Below are 17,176 nucleotides of genomic sequence, written 5' to 3'. Positions count from 1 at the left end.
GGCAGCCCAGCTCCAGGTTGAGCTGTTGTTCAGCATCTTAGCTGCGGAGGGCAGTGTCACTGGCCCTCATATGTGGGATCCAAACCGGGGCCCTCTGGCGTCCCAAGCCAGTTCTTAACCATTGTGCCACTCAGCTAGCCCTGTACCATAGTTTCTTAATCCAGTCGTCTACCGATGGGCATTTTGGTTGTTTCCAAGTCTTAGCTATTGTGAATAGTGCTGCAATGAACATAGGGGTACATATATTATTTCGGATTAATGTCTTGGGTTTTTTTGGATAAATACCTAAGAGTGGGATTGCTGGGTCATAAGGTAGATCCATTTCCAGTAGTTCTAATAGTTTTTGGGGGAATCTCTAGGGTTTTCTATAAATAGAGTCATGTCACCTGCAAATAGTTACAGATTTGCTTCTTACTCAATTTGGATGCCCTTTATTTATTTATTTTTGTCTGATTGCCATGGCTAGGACTTCAAATGCTGTGTTGAATAAAAGTGGTGAGAGTGGACATTCTTGTCTTGTCCTTGATCTTAGAGAGAAAGTTTTTAGTTTTTTTTTCTGTTGAATATGATGTTAGCTGTGGGTTTGTCATATATGGCCTTTATTATGTTGAAGTGTGTTTCCTTCTATATCCACTTTGTTGAGAGTTTTTATCATAAAGGGATGTTAAATTTTGTCAAATGCTTTTTATGCATCTACTGAGATGATCATATGATTTCTATTTTTCATTTTATTAATATGATGTATTGCATTGATTAATTTGCAGATATTGAACTATCCTTGCATCCCTGGAATAATCCCGCTTGATAATGGTGTATGATCTCTTTAATGTAATGCTGAATTAGGTTTGCTAATATTGTGTTGAGGATTTTTGCATCTATGTTCATCAAGAATACTGGTCTGTAATCTGCTTTCCTCCCTCCCTCCCTTCCTTCTTTTTGTTTGTAGTGTCTTTGTCTGGTTTTGGTATCAGGGTAATGCTGGCCTCATAGAATGAGTTTGGAAGCTTTCCCATCTCTTCAATTTTTTTGGAATAGTTCGAAAAGGATAGATATTAATTCTTCTTTGAATGTTTGGTGGAAGTTACTTGTGAAGCCATCTGGTCCTGGACTTTTGTTTGTATGGAGTATTTTGATTGCTGATTCAATTTCATTACTAGTAATCAGTCTGTTCATATGTTCTGTTTCTTTCTGATTTAGTCTTGGAAGATTGTGTGTTTCCAGGAATATACCCATTTCTTCTAGGTTGTTCAAGTTGTTGGCATAGAGTTGTTTGTTGTATTCTCTTAAAATTCTTTGTTTCTGTGGTGTCTGTTGTCACTTCTCCTCTTTCACTTCTGGTTTTATTTATTTGAGCCCTCTCTTATTTTCTTGATGAGTCTGACTACGGGTTTATCTATTTTGTTTATCTTTGCAAAGAACCAACTCTTAATTTTATCGATCTTTTCTATTGTGTTTTAATTTCATTTATATCTGCCCTGATCTTCATTATTTCTTTCCTTCTACTCACTTTGGACTTTGTTTGTTCTTTTTCTAGTTCCTTTAGGTGTAAGGTTAGATTGTTTATTTGAGATTTTTCTTATTTTTTGAGGTAGGCAGGTGTTACCATGAATTTCCCTCTTAGAACTGCTTTTCCTGTGTCCTGTAGGTTTTGGGTCATCGTGTTTTCAGTTTCTTCAAGATATTTTTTTAATTTTCTTTTTGATTTGTTTTATTAACCCATTGATTGTTTAGTAACATGTTGTTTAGCCTCCGTGTGTGCGCGCATGTGTGTGTATTTCCAATTTTCTTTTGTAATTGATTTCTAGTGTTATACCATTGTGATTGGAGAAGATGCTTGATATGATTTCAATCTTGAGTTTATTGAGGCTTGTATTGTGGCTTAACATGCAGTCTATCTTGGAAAAAGGCTCTATTTGCACTTGAAAAGACTGTGTATTCTGTTGTTTTTAGGTGGGATGTTCTGTAAATATCTGAGTCCATGTAAGTTTTTGTTGTATATATACAAATCATTGGCACTTTCTTTCCTTCCAATTAGTTATATAATTTGAAAAAGGATAAAGAATTGGGCTGTGCATATTTTTATTGATGTACCAAAGGAAAAAAATTAGTATTTTTAGAAGATTGTAGATTTTACTTTTGGCTTTTGATTTTACAATTGGTTACTTAAATGATCTCTAAAATAGACCTACACGCAAGTCTGCCCTTTATAATGAACCACAGTATTTTTAATCATTATATGGAATAGAAGTGAAATTATGCTTATCATTTACCTGTGTCTACTTCTTGTGCAGCTTTTATCCCAGGTTTGGGGTGGGGTAAATATACTTGCATTTTTTTCTTCTGTCAGGGAAGAAAGAGTATGTGATACCTTGGAGAAAAAATGTTTGAAACCTCTTGTTGGAAGATACTTTCTGTTGGACTACATTTGGTGTTTTTAATCTGGCTTGATTGGTTTGTGCCCAAAATCTTTGTAAAGGACTGTTGACTGTTGACTGTCACATGGCCTGATCCATATAGAGGCTTCATTCTTTTGGGTTAACACTGCTGACACTGTTCTGAAGCTTCTCTGTTAGTAGCAATTGTAGCGGTACTGTTGTCCCTTTTTGATAGTATAACCTCACATTGCATGACTTATATTTCACAATCTAAATAACAATGCATATTTAACAAAGTGGAATTCTACCGTGTTTGCTATTATAGATGTGAAAACACCTAGCACAGGTGACCACTGTTTTTTGTCTGTATGTTTAAATAGGCATAGCTTTCAGATGACTTTATCTTTAATGTATGTATTTACACACAAGACCCAGAATATTTTCTCCAAAAGGCTTTTTAAAAAAAATTGTATTTCCCTTCTTATTGATTGCTTTTCTAACCTAATGGGATTAAAATTTTTTAAATGTTTCCTTAAAAAATCAGGTTTGAAGTGACTTTTTTATACACAAATGTGTTTGGGATGACCAAGCAAGGAAGGTGTAATCCAGAGTTAAGTTGGCAAATGTAAACCCTTATACCTATCTCATTTAATACACACATAAGTATTTGCTGAGCACTTACATAGTGGATGGTAAGTACACGTACATAATGATATGTTACTTTCCTATTTCTATGACAATTATCTAGTATTCTCAGTTTTTTCTATTTTTTGTGTACATTACTTACCTTTAAGCACTATATAATGTTTCTCTGGGTTTTACTATCTTTGAAAGTATAGTGAATTTCTAAAATCTCCAGTTTGTTTTTTTGCACTTCAGTCTATATTTTATTTAAAAATCTACTTTTTTTTTTTGGTTTCATCTTCTTTGTGGACTAATTGGTTAAATAGAATACACTTTGTATAACTCTTCAGTTCTAAAATTCCTAGTGATTTCAGTATAATATAGGGTTTAACATTACATCTCAATTAGAAATTTAGTTGCATTTATTACCTTAATTTTAATCACATTTTATAAAGTGTCATTTAGTGCATAGGTTTATAATATTTTTAATGCTCACTTTTTGGATATACATTATTGAATTTTGTAACATTACTAGTATATAATTTAAAAAATGTGTTTAGGTGAGATCATAATTTTTACTAAATGTAATCAATAATATTTAAGTTGATGAAATGCAAATGTGTCACTTTTTCAGTGATCTCCACTAAGATAATAATGTCTGGGTGAAAGAAGTTTACATAGCATGGGACTGTTTCTATATAAAATAAGGGAAGTTCAGAGGAATACAGCTCCATCAGCAAACATTTTTATTAGATATCTTACCATAATATCACAGTATCACTACATGCTTTCACCAGGTCACTAAAATCAAATTTAATTTTTCAGGGTCCAGTTAATGTCTTAGAGCCTTTGGTTTTACCATGATTTTTCCACTTTTCTATTTTGTCATTTTCCATCTTGTGGGCCTTCTACAAATACATTGTTTTTTAAAAGTGAGATTATGATTTATTTATTTATTTTTAATGGAATTACAGCCTGCATTGTATTATGTTTGGTTGGTATTGGTTCTTTTCCTGACTTTTTCAGCATAGAAATTTTTTTCAATAGTGATTCTTAACGTATTTCTTGTGTTGATGAATTTGATGTTATAAAGAATTTTTAAACCTAGCTTAGAGGAAACCTACTTTGGCTTTTCATGAAAAACTATACACCCAGTAATAAACCATATAGACTAAGAAAATAAGCTAGTCTCTTAGGCCATCCTATGTTTTGGGGCAATAAATCAAAGGAAAGGTTTTGGGTTATTTAACTCTCCTAATCCTAATTTGCTTTCTACACATTGTTTATTTTGGTAGAAGTCTTGCTTTAAGTCATGAGTAGGAAGACCACCAGTAGATGGATAGCTCTAGATAGTATTTTGTCTGAAGATGAGTTAAAAGTAAAGTCAGTTGAAACAGAGCTATGGTTTTTAGCATGAGATTCAGTGGTGGCTTTTTAAGAATAAAGGAGTTGGTGGCTACAGTCATATTTGTCATGCAGATAGTTTAGGCCCTATCAGTTATCACTATTTATGGATGGATTATATGGTGAAAAAAATCATTCCTGTTTAATGTTGGAAGAATTACTCATTTTCCATGAGTTTGGAGGCTCTTCATTCACTTCATTTTTGATTCAGTGATTTTACTTACTGTTGCAGTAGTAAATCTCTGTAAGACTGTATCAACATTTTGCTGGTGAGAAAGGAACACATGGATATTAATTTGTGCACTAAGTTCAACCTTTGTTAGGTGGGAAAAAGTGTTTTTTATTTATATCCCTATAAATAATTTTTCAAAAAATGATTTAACAGAGCTGTTTAGGAGTATGTACTTTTGGTTCCCTAATGTTTCTTAGAATGAACACCATTTATATTAAGAAACTTCAGGCTGTACTTTATTTCATAAGCCCAGTCTCACAGTATTATGTAGCACATAGCGTTTTAGTGTGTCTTGTTCCTCAGTTACCTGCCCCCTCTGATAATTGAGTTATTACAATGTCAGACATTGTGCAAGGCACTTTATATATATCAATTCTAATTTTATCAACAAACTTGCCAAGTAGGTATTATCGCCCCATATATTACAGATTCATTCATTCTTTCAGTCACCAAATATTTGAGTGCCTACTGCAGGTCAGGCACTCTTTTAGCTACCGGGGCTCAGCTATACAAGAATAAAACAAAGTCCGTATTCTTATGGAGAAGAATAATAAGGAAGGATAAAATAGGTAGAAGGAGATAGAGTGACTGCATGCATTGGGGTGTGATGGGCGGGGGGCCTCTGTCTTCTGTGTATTTATGTAGGATAATTATGCAAGGCCTTTCTGAGCAGATAACATTTGGGCAGAGAACAGATGGAAGTGAGGAAGCCTTCCTATGGTTCTCTGGGAGAAGAGCAGTCCAGGCATATGTGCAAAATATATAAAGGCCCTGAGGTACAGGAGCTTGTTTAGTGAGTTGAAGGAACTGCAGGGTGATAGTATGGCTGTAGCAGAGCAGTTGATTGGAGAGGAGCTGAGAGAGGTGGGAGATGATCAGCAGAAGTTGTAGTAAGGACTTGGGACTTCACATTGAGATGGGATGCCATTAGACAGTTTTGAGCAGAGGAATAACTCAGGCTCAAAGAGTTATACTTTGCTTTTGGAATTTGAAGACAACACCCAAACTTTTCTCAGTAATTTTGCATTCTAAAGTTTCCACCAGACGTGTGGGTAAAGTGGAAGAATATGTCTCCCACAGTAGTCCTGTGAATAACATGCCCCTAGCTTAGAAGGTAGAGAGTTGCAGCAAATTATTGAGGAAGGGAAAATTGGGGTGTCTGGAGGCTACACTTGTTTAGTATTTCTTAGAATCCATTCATGATATTATGACGTAAGGCAAAGGTATACAGCCATACCTTGTTTTATTGTGCTTTGCAGATACTGCATTTTCTACAAATTGACGGTTTGTGGCAACCTGCATTAAGCAAATCTGTTGGCACCATTTTTCCAACAGCATTTGCTCACTTTCTGTCTCTGTGTCACATTTGGTAATTCTTGCAATATTTCACACTTTTTTCATTATTATTGTTTTTGCTATGTTGATCAGTGATCAGTGGTCTTTGATGTTACTGGGGCAAGACCCTCCACCAGCAAAAAGATTATGACCCTGTGAAGGCTCAGATGATGGTTAGAATAGTATTTTTAAATTAAGGTATGTACATTTTTTTTTAAGATTTTTTTTTTTATTGGGAAATTGGGGGGATGGGAACAGCGCTGGGGAATTAGGGGAAGGGGAACAGACAAGTTGCTGTTGTTTTGTTCTTCAGTCTAGTTGTGGAGGACGTTGCTTCACTGGCCCAAATTGGCACCATCATTGCGTTCTTCCCGGGTGAGGCAGATCAGTCGCTGGCTTCTGGATGGCCACTCACTGCGGCTGCTGGCCGCTCATGCTGGCTGCTGGCTACATACGGTAGCCCATGGCAACCCACTGCCACAGGGGCTGCAGCCTACGCTGTCGCCAGCAACTCACGGCAGCTCAGCTCCAGGTTGAGCTGTTGTTGTTGTTCAGCATTTAGCTGTAGAGGGCAGTGTCACTGGCCCTCATATGTGGGATCCGAACCGGGGCCCTCTGGCATCCCAAGCCAGTTCTTAACCATCGTGCCACTTGGCTGGCCCCATTTTTTTTTATAGATATAATGCTATTGCACACTTATTAGGCTTCAGTATAGTGTGAAGATAACTTTTATATGCACTAGGAAACCACAAAATTTGTGTGACTCGCTTTATTGCAATATTTGCCTTATTGTAGTTGTCTGGAACCGAACCTGCAATATCTCTGAGGTCTGCTTGTGCATGATAATTGACTCCCTGAAGGGAGCAGTCTCTGTAGTAAATAATAAACTTGAGAGTTGTAATAATGCCTTCCTTTTCTCATCCAATTTTCCACAAAAATTTGTATCTGAAAATATTAGAAAGTATAAAAATATATCTGACTTACTGAAGCTCCTAACAATGATCAAACCATCAGATGGTGCATCATCAGATGGGAAAGACTGATAGTACTTTTCAATTAAAGGCATATGATGACAGTGAAATTGATGAGGATTCAGGCATCTGACAGTCAAAGGGGTTTCACTTTGTGTGCCAGCACTGTGAAATCTTGTAAAATAAAAGATAAGTGATGAGAATAAAAGGAGAGAATGATCTTTGCAAAGGTAGATTGTCCAGGGTTCTTTTTTTTTTAATTAAAATTTATTGAGGTGACAATAGTTAACAAAACTACATAGGTTTCAAGTATACAATTATATAATATATCATCAACATATTGCATTATATGTTCACTATCCAGAGTCATTCCCCTTTCCTCACCATATATTTGTCCCTCATTACCCTCTTCTACCATCCCTCCTCCCTGCTTACCCTCTGGTAACCACTAGGTTGTTGTCTGTGTCTATGAATTTTTTATTTTTTGTCTTGTTCCTTTGTTGCTTTCAGTTTTATATCCCTCATATGAGTGAAGTTATATGGTTCTCGACTTGTTCTGTCTGACTAATTTCTCTCAGCATGATAATCTCAAGATCTATCCATGTTGTTGCAATATTTCATCCTTTATTATGGCCAAGTAATATTCTATTGTATGTACGTACCAGTCTTTATCTAATGATCTATTGAAGGACACTTTGGTTGTTTCCATGGCTTGGCCACTGTGAATAATGCTGCAGTGAACATAGGGATACATATATCTTTTTTTTTTAAAGATTTTATTGGGGAATTGTGGGAGGGGAATAGCGCTGGGGAATCGGGGGAAGGGGAACAGACAAGTTGCTGTCCTTTTGTTCTTCAGTCTAGTTGTGGAGGATGTCGCTTCACTGGCCCATGTTGGTATTATCATTGTGCTCTTCCTGGGTTAGTCAGATCGGTCGCTGGCCTCTGGATGGCTGCTCACGGCAGCTCTTGGCAGCTCACACCGGCTGCCTGCCGCTCACGCTGGCTGCCAGCTACACATGGTAGCTTACGGCAGCCCACTGCAGCAGGCGCTGCAGCCTACGCTGTCGCCGGCGACTCATGGCAGCCCATCTCCAGGTTGAGCTGTAGAGGGTGCAGCGTCACTGGCCCATGCGGGATCCGAACCGGCGTTCCTGCTGCTCAGAGCTCATGTTCCCAAGCCAACTCTTAACCAACATGCCACTCGGCTGGCCCCCCAGCAATGTTTTTAATGCTTTTACTGAGGAGAAGCTTTTTGGAGGTTCTTACTTTGCCATATCTGTGCTGTCATTCTCTATTCTGTTTTTTAATGTACTGTAAAGTTTCACAATGGTAAAATGATCACTTTTTTCTTTTTAATGAATGAAGATATTGAGACTGTCAAGGTGTAAGTTGAGTTATTCAAATTTATGATTTCAGTTGTTGTGCTGAACAGAAGAAAGGATATTTCTCCTCTAATTGTTCATTATGATTTCAGGGGAGAAAAATTTTATTTTTTTCCTCATAGCTTTGTTGTGAGATTTAAAGGTTAATACATGCAACAACCTTCTAATTCTAATACATGGAATTAAGAGTAATAAGCTCTCAATTAACATTAGCTATTAATAATATCCTCTTTGTTCTCTTCTTCAGCTTCCTCTTTTAAATACAACTCTTGGTTTCCCTTCCTACTCACTGGAGCTGTTTGCTCTAAAACCGAAGCCAAGAAACTATAGCAAAACCCTGAAAATAATAGATTGGAATTGAGAAAAGTTGGCAATGAAATTCCCTTGCTCTTAAAATTGTTGTTATTGTGTAATTGAAGCTGTCATCATTATTGCTGTGTATGAATGCTTAGAAAAAACAAATGAAACATGGATGTCAAGTTTAGCTGCTGGAAAGCCAAGAAATGAGACTAGTGTTGTTTAGTGCATGGGATATTGAATGAGACCAGAAAACAGCAAGTCTGGGCTGTACTGCCCATCTGCCATCAAAGAAGCTATATGATTTTGGCATTTTCCTGCCCCTAACAATGGATTTGGATTACATGTCCTCTGAGGACTTTTCTAATTTCTGTGTCTTATTCAACTGAAAGGGCTTTGTGCTTTTTGATGAAATTGGGAATGTTGTGTTTATCGTAAGACGGTTCCTTTTGGAGTGAATTACTATTAGTGAAGGCACAGTTAATGTACCTTTATTAGAAACTTTTACATTAATTATTTTTTCCCTAACAATAGCCATGTCTCTTACAGAAAATTACAACAATATTATTTTTCAGCAACATGATTTTAATATCCTTCCTATGCTTTGTTTTAGGTTGGTACAGAGGAGTTTCAACAAAGAAGCCAAATGTAAAGGTATTGAAAAATTGTATTACCTTTTCTAATTTAGGAAGCTGCCTAGGTTGTTTGTTTGATATAAAAAGAATTCTTACTTGCCCATCATTTAATCTTTTACAATAGCCACACTCATTTTTTCCTTTACAGAATTGTATTAGTCTCTGCTCTGTCTCAGCAATATTAGAATGTTGTTGTTTTTTTTTTTGAGGGACAAAAAAATGCATGTATGGTCATAGCTGCAAAGCTTTTTGAAAAAGCCTATTTAGGACATTTAATATTTTTTCCTTCAAATAGTTGAAAAAGTAAATCGACTTATTCTTAGACTTAGTAATGTGGAGCCATATGTTAGAGAATTTGTAAAGTACAAACAAAAAAAACTTTCAAGTAATATTCAATTAGGTGCATTTTTGCTGATCATGTTCTTCTTAAATTATGAATTTACACAAGACATAAGTGCAGAATACTAATTTTTTGAACTAGATTCTATGTGTTCTGTTAATTAATATTAATCTGATCAAACAAAATATACTTTAATTAGCAGTTATAAAACACTTAGGAGCGTTCTTCTCCAATAATACATTTGCAAAAACTTCCTGGTTATACTTTCATATAATTAATAGTATCTGCCTTTCTTATATATTTTCTGTAGCGTAATATTTAATGTATTATGCTTTTTGTTTTATAGAAAAATATCAAAATTATCATGTATTATTTTTAAAAAGCAAATTGTTCAGAGTTCTAGCTATCAATTTTGCCAGTAGAATAATTTATTTTATTAGTTTTTAAGGTAAATGATTATAAGAAGACAGTATTTTCAAATTTTAATTCTTCATAGCCAGGGCGTTTCATCCTAGCATTTTTGACATTTTGAGAGAGGTAATTCTTTGTTGTGGGGGGAAGTCTTGTGCATTATAAGTTGCTTAGCAGCATATATTACCTCTACTCACTAGATATAAGTCACATTCTCCCCTACCCCCCATCCAAGTTGTGACAATGAGAAATGTTTCTAGACATTGCCAAAGGCCCTGGGGTGGTGGTGGTAAATTGCCTCTGGTTGAGAACCACTGCTCATAGGTAACTTTTCTCCTTATATTGCTAACTTTAAAACACACTTTCAGGTGTTATTTCTATCTTGGGAATGCTTATAATGACATAGTTTTTATTTGTATTTTATGTTTTTTATTTTGATTTTAAATTTCAAAAATTTAGAACTTGAATAAATGAGCAATCTTGTAAAGGATTGGAAAACTATAATTTGTGATATTATATGCTATTTATTTATTTTTAGTAATATTTTTTATCTTGGCCACCCCATAACCTTGTTTCCAATAGTAGTATTTGAGGATTAGTATGGAGATAATGGTCATTGAAATTGTATGTTTGTGATTAAAATATCAAATCGATGCGCAGCCTGTGGCTTGAAGACCTTCTTGAGTGAGACATGAATGATGAAACCCTTGATATATTATGTTACCTTGCAGAACATTTGGTCCTGTCCAAAACGTCCACTGAGCCATTTGATAAGATCTTTGATAAAAGTTTTTGTCAAAAAGTCCATGCTTAGCAAGCATCACTGGGTTCAAATAGCCCATAACGTTTATTTATACTTATAGTTTAAGAGGATTAATACATAAATATTACCATGTTTTGTTGGTCCAATAATTGTGGACAGGAACAAACACAAAGGAACTTTTGATGTGGACCAAAGGTCTCCATGGATGCTTTGGACAGGATCAGATGTCTGCTAATCGCCTACTACTGTACAGCAATGTGCCCCAAAATATAGTGGATGAAACTAATTGCCATTTTATCTCTCATGATTTTGTGTCTTGACTGGGGTCATCTGGGCAATTATTCAGGTACATGTTATGTCACCTGTGGCTACAGTCTTTGAGGGCTCAGCTGGCTGGAATATCCAAGAATGTTCACCTACATGTCTGGCATCTTGGCAGAGATGGCTGGAAGGCTGTCCTCAGCTAGGCTGCTGAAATATCTGGGCTTCTCCATGGAATCAGTCTCAAGATCTCCATGTAGCTTCTCCAGCAGTATAATCAGAGTTCTATTTTAAAGTTAAGGAAAAGTGTTCAGAATCATACCTATTTTCTAAATTCTTTTTCCTACAACAGAGGTGTGTAGCATCTGTGGGGGAGGCCATTTTGTGATTAATCTTGTGATCAATCTCATTAGCTTAGCAATGATTTGGTAAGCTAATCAAAATATAGAAACCAAATGATACTAATTTAAAGTGTTAGAACTCATTTTGTCTAATCACACCCCTTTAATTTCTTTATTTTGGGCTAATGTGATACTTCTGAGAGTATATTTTGGTAATACCAACTCCATTCTAGAATCTTGGGTTATTGTAGCATTTATTAACAATACATATCTATATACCTCTTAATAGCTTTCATTTGTATTCTTAAACTTAAAAATTAAGAGATAGAAAGACAGTATTAATAACTGAATTTCATTTCCTGTGTCAGTGATATTTTGTAGAACCATGGTTAAAATTCTTTAGTGTTTGTAAGAGATAATCATGTAGTGATTTAGTACATTTAAAATAATAAAAAAATTCCTATACATCTTTTATTTGTCTTAATATGGTCACAATAAAAATTTCAATAGGCTTTTCACAGCTATTAGTGATTAAAGAAAAATAAAAAGGTGACTTATTAAAGTTTTTATAAGTATTTATAAGTATTATAAAGTAGTTCATGCATATGGAAACCAAAGAGAGTGTGTAAAGCTATACTTATATCAGACAAAATAGACTTTAAGCCAAAAACTGTAACTAGAGACAGAGAAGGTCATTATATAATGATAAAGGGTCAACTCATCAAGAAGATAAAAGTCATAAATTTATATGCACCCAAAATGGAGCCTGCATTATATTAAGTAAATACTAACAGATCTGAAGGGAGAAATAGATAACTAAACAATAATAGCAGGAGACTTTAATACCCCACTTTCATCAATGGACAGATCATCCAGACAGAAAATCAACAAGTTACACTGGACTTGAAGTATACTTTAGACCAAATGTACCTAACAGATATACGTGTATATAGAACATTTCATCCATCAGTGGCAGAATACACAGGCTTCTCTATTGTAAATGTAACTTTCTTCAGAATAGATCATATGATAGGTCCCATAAGAAGGCAAATTTAAGAAGGCTGAATTATACCAGGTATTTTTTCCAACCACAATGGTATGAAACTAGAAATCAGTAACAGGAATAAGTAAAATTTTGTTTGCGGATAGTATGATATTATTATATGTGCAAAATCCTAAAGATTCCACCAAGAAAACCTGTTAGAACTAATCAACAAATTCAGTAATATTACAGGATAGAAAATTAACACACAGAATTTAGTTGTGTTTCTATATGCTAACAATGAAATATCTGAAAAAGAAATAAAGAAAACAGCCCAATTCACACTAGCATCAAAAACAATAAAATATTAAGGCATACATTTAACCAAAGAGGTGAAAGATCTATACACTGAAAACTATAAAATGCATTACTGTGGTTTAGTGCTGCTGACTTTGTGTGGTATAGATTGAGTTTATTATTGTTAGTGGTGTGGGCTAAAGAGTATAAAGAAATTTTGGTCATGTGTGTTTTACTTGAAAGGAGTTTCATACCTCAGGAAAAGGAGTGAAACATTGATTAGAAAACTTAATTGTTTTTTAAAACAAAATACATTTTTTATCCCTTGGGAATTGAAATCATATTATGGCAAATACCAAAGTAGAAACCATTTGAAAAGAGTAAAAGAAGAAATATATATGGAGGTGCCCAAGTTGATTAATTCTTGTGAATACAAATTTTAGCCAGAGTCTGAGAATTGTTTTTTCAGCTTAGAGCTGAATAATCTGTTAAGTTGTTGGTTAAACGATATCGTTGGTCTTGTAGATACATGCCAGGCTCTGTACATAAGTTTATATCCTGAGAGTGATTTGATGGAACATTTTCAATCTCTAACTTAAAAAATATTTTGTCTGTAGTTGTTGAAGATCACACTTTTCCCCTGAGGATACTCTGATTGCAAATGACGTTGAAAATTTTATTTAATGTTTATTTAATTTGTGCAACTTTGCATTCTTAATTAGCAAAGTGGCTGCTCCATCAAGAGACCTACTATGTTGTTGATAGAGTATTTCCATGCTGAAATCTGACTGCTATTTTAATATATATGAGATGTTATTCACAAATTACTTTTTCTAATGGGAAATCTTTTCTCTTTTACAGGGGATCTTTCCTGCAAATTACATTCACTTGAAAAAGGCAATTGTTAGTAACAGGGGGTGAGTAGTTGGCCTTACTAAATTTATTTACAAATTTTGTACGTTGCAGAGGGAAGCTTTTATATTTTTGTTCATAGTATAAAATATGCTATTGACATGTTTTACTGCCAAAAATATACTTGCTTCATGATATATAATTCTGAGGACGTAATTTTTTCTTAACATACTAATAACTTTAATCTGTTTTCCTGTATACTGGAAAGGTAACCTCCATTATGAATTTTATAAAAACAATTATGCATGCAGCATTTTTAGAAAATGATGTACTATTTTGAGAATAGTGCTTAGTAAGATAGGAGTTAGTGATTAAAAATCTGTCATTTTTTTATATATGTCCAAGTGAGGATGAAAAGATAGTGTATAAAATAGATATATACTCGTATTTGGATCACAAATTTGATAATTAAAAGAAATCTCTGAAGAGAGACAGGATATAAATATAGCAAAATGTTAACATTTTTTGTTTCTGCATGTTCGGATTGTGAGTGATTAAAACAAATTCTTTACTGTCATGCTTTTTTTAAAAGGTAATAAATATGTATTATTACAAGATTGTGATTTTATTTTTCAAAATTTATTATTTTAAAATAAAAATTCAAGGTATTGTATAACTATGATAGCTTATGGTACTGGAAATAATTTTTTTTGCCAGAGGCTGTATAAGCATCAGAGTAACTTGGTAAGTTAGGGTTTAGTCAGGAAAAGAGAAACCTATGAGTCACTTTATGAGGTAGAATTAAATATGGGGAATTATTTACACACAAGTTGAAGAGTAAAAGAAAAAAAAGGAAATACTGTTATAACCCAGAATAATAACTTCAGAAAGCCGTCTACACTCTTATGGCTGGGGGATACAAAAGATATTAGGTTGAGGATACCAGAACCCAGGAACTGGAAGATGGATCTTGAGAGACACTGGAGCTCAAACATCTGAAGAGGGATCACATGGCTGCTACTGGTATGAATGAAGACAGGCAGTGAGGCAGCTTCTGGGAATGCCAAAAGCAACTGGAGGCTGAAAGCAATTTTCTCTGGTGGAGAATCATTTACAGGAACAGCAAGAAACACTTCTTACCTCCTTCTCCTTAGTATCTTTCTAATGCCCCCAGCTGACTAAGGAGCTTGTGAACAAAGAGTGCATACCCCAGCCTCAGAATCAGTGCTTAGAAGGGTAGATTTGGAGCTGAGAATTATTAGTAAATGACTGGTATGCTTTCAAAGACAAAATTTGTTATTGAGGCATAGTAAGAATATAACAGAGGAGATTCTGATATGAATGCATGACCAGCATACTTCTTTTTCTTCCCTGTCTTCTTTTTTGTAAAATGCCAAAGACACGAGGATATGGAGAAAGAAAACTTGAAAATCCTGAGTTAGTAAACCTTTGCAACAAATAATCTGCCACCTCAAGTTTTTAAGTAAAGACTGCCAGAAGCATCCCAATGAGATAGAAGTTGTGTGGGAAAATTAAAAGGAAGTATCTAGAGCAGGATCAAGAAAGCATATTATTTCAGAAAGTGCTAATACATTTTCTGAATGTGAATGGCTTCCTCGAACTGCAAAAACAATACTCCTGATTTATAACTTTGGTCAATAAGGGGGCTTATAAGAGCTGAAGTTGGGCAGAGGCTGCATGGAGGTGAGGTGAGAAGAGGAGGTAGAGTGCCTAGGGATCCAGAAATAGAGTGCCTCAGAAAATACCAGCAAAGTAATGCACTTCCTGATAACAAAGGACTCATCTTAAATCAGAAGTCATGTCCCTATTTATAATAGTTGTAAAGGAAATTGGGGAATCCTTTGCTAGCAGAAGAATCCTTACCTGGATTCAATTTTTTTCAGGAAAACAAAGGACATATGGCTGTAAAGAATCACCCAGAGCAGCCATATTTGTTGGAAGCACTCTTTCTCCATAGAAGCAGAGAAACAGTCTTTTGGATGTAAATCTTAGAAAGGTACCTGGAATGAATTCAGTATACAAACCTCCTGCAGATTGATGGCCCAGAATAACATTTCTAAAATCTGAAGAAAATATTAAAATGTCTGCAGGTACTGAAGAGCAGTCATTGTAGGCAGAATCTTGAGCGGCTGTGGTTTTTGAAAGACAGAATGCACAAGGAGATTTCATGTGTGCTTCGGCTTTTCCCCCACAGAGAATTTTTCAGGTTTCTGTGATGTGGTGCAATAGGTCCTAAACAAGAAGTGGTAGTCTTTTAGGGCTGAGGAAAAAAGGGTTGGAACTTGGAATTCCCAGGGAGGCTGGAAATTAAGATGCAAAATCTCAGAGAGGAAAACCCCCCAGAAATTTAGAACCTTAATCTGTGTACGAATTTCCCCTATGTGACTGAGTGAATTTTAGCTTTTTTTGAGCTGCACAAGACACTAGAAATATTAGAAGAGTTCAGCTAGCAGGCTTAAAATTGAGTAGACTTCACCAGCCACCTAAGGACTTGCAAGTTATAGGGGCCCTGGTAAATATTTTGTGTTTTCTGTTGAGACCCCCTAAAGGACCACACACTGTAAGTAAGGGCCATGGCCTTGGAGCAAGGACCAAACTATAGGAGTATGGATAAAATTGAAATAAACCAGCCCTAACAAAGCTTAAACCTCTGAAAACACAACGGATGTTTGAAGAAGAAAGAAAAAGCACTCATAATAATACATCTAGAAATAACCACTGTAAATGGTTAATATATTTTCCATTTTTTTATGCATGGTATTTTTACTTTGATCACTATTATATTTGTATGTTAATTTTCTTTCTTTATTTCCCACTGTTACAAATATTACTTTGATGATACATCACCTTAGTTTCTACAACTATTAGTGTTTCCCTTCTTCCTTTTTGGCCTCACTTTGTCATTATGCTCAGACTCCAGCCCGTTAAATCTGATTAATTCATGAGTTTTATCTGTATTTTGTTTTCTTCTTTTACATGCAGACTGTGCTTGTCTTATTCAGGAATAGTAAGGCATACAGTTTGATGATAGTGTAATGTGTGGCAGTGAGGGCAATAAAAGGAGATGAGCCGGGAGCAGCAGCACAGGAATGAATATTGTAAGGCCTTGTAGGCCATGTCAGGGTGTTAGCTCTTATTGAATGAGCCAGGAAGCAACTAAAGGCCTTTGGAAAGAGAAGGGACATGTCCTTATTTAATTTTAATTGTAGTATTCTGGGCTGCTTTGCTGAGACTAGTACGATGGTGGGGCAAGGGCAGAAGCAGGGAGACCTGTTAGAAGGTTATAGCAGTTCAGGGAAAAACATAATAGCTTGTTCTCAGGTGTTCACTGGAGTGATAAGAACCTATAAGGTGCTGTATATATTTTGACATTAGAGCTGACAGGATTGGCTGATAGTATATAGAATAGACAAAAGGGAATTGAAGATGACTCCAGGGTTTTTGACCTTAATAACTGTAAGGATGTAGTTGCCATTTACCAAGATGTGGAAGTTTGGGAAGGAGTATGTTTTGGGGAGGAAATCAAAGAATTCAATTTTGGACATGTTAAATTTGAAATTACTTTTAGATGTTCAAGTGAAGATGTCAGGTAGGCAGATGGCTATGTGAATATGGAGTTCTGGGGAGATTTGGGGGCCAGAGACATAAAT

General features: G+C 35.3%; 1 protein-coding gene across 6 annotated transcripts in view; it reads left to right on the top strand.

Annotated features, from left to right (window-relative positions):
* DOCK3 (dedicator of cytokinesis 3) overlaps window positions 1-17,176 on the top strand; it is a 313,071-nt gene that overhangs the window by 54,243 nt on the left and 241,652 nt on the right. For all 6 annotated transcript variants that reach the window (XM_019631262.1, XM_019631254.1, XM_019631269.1 and 3 more), the window contains exons 3-4: window positions 9,237-9,277; window positions 13,515-13,570. In XM_019631262.1, the coding sequence (XP_019486807.1) occupies window positions 9,237-9,277; window positions 13,515-13,570 (97 nt within the window). The remainder of the gene's footprint in view (window positions 1-9,236; window positions 9,278-13,514; window positions 13,571-17,176) is intronic.

The sequence above is a fragment of the Hipposideros armiger genome, unplaced genomic scaffold, assembly GCF_001890085.2.
Source record: "Hipposideros armiger isolate ML-2016 unplaced genomic scaffold, ASM189008v1 scaffold_18, whole genome shotgun sequence".
NCBI classification, from domain to species: domain Eukaryota; kingdom Metazoa; phylum Chordata; class Mammalia; order Chiroptera; family Hipposideridae; genus Hipposideros; species Hipposideros armiger.
Note: the sequence above shows the minus strand (reverse complement) of the source record. Positions and strands in the feature narration are given on the sequence as shown.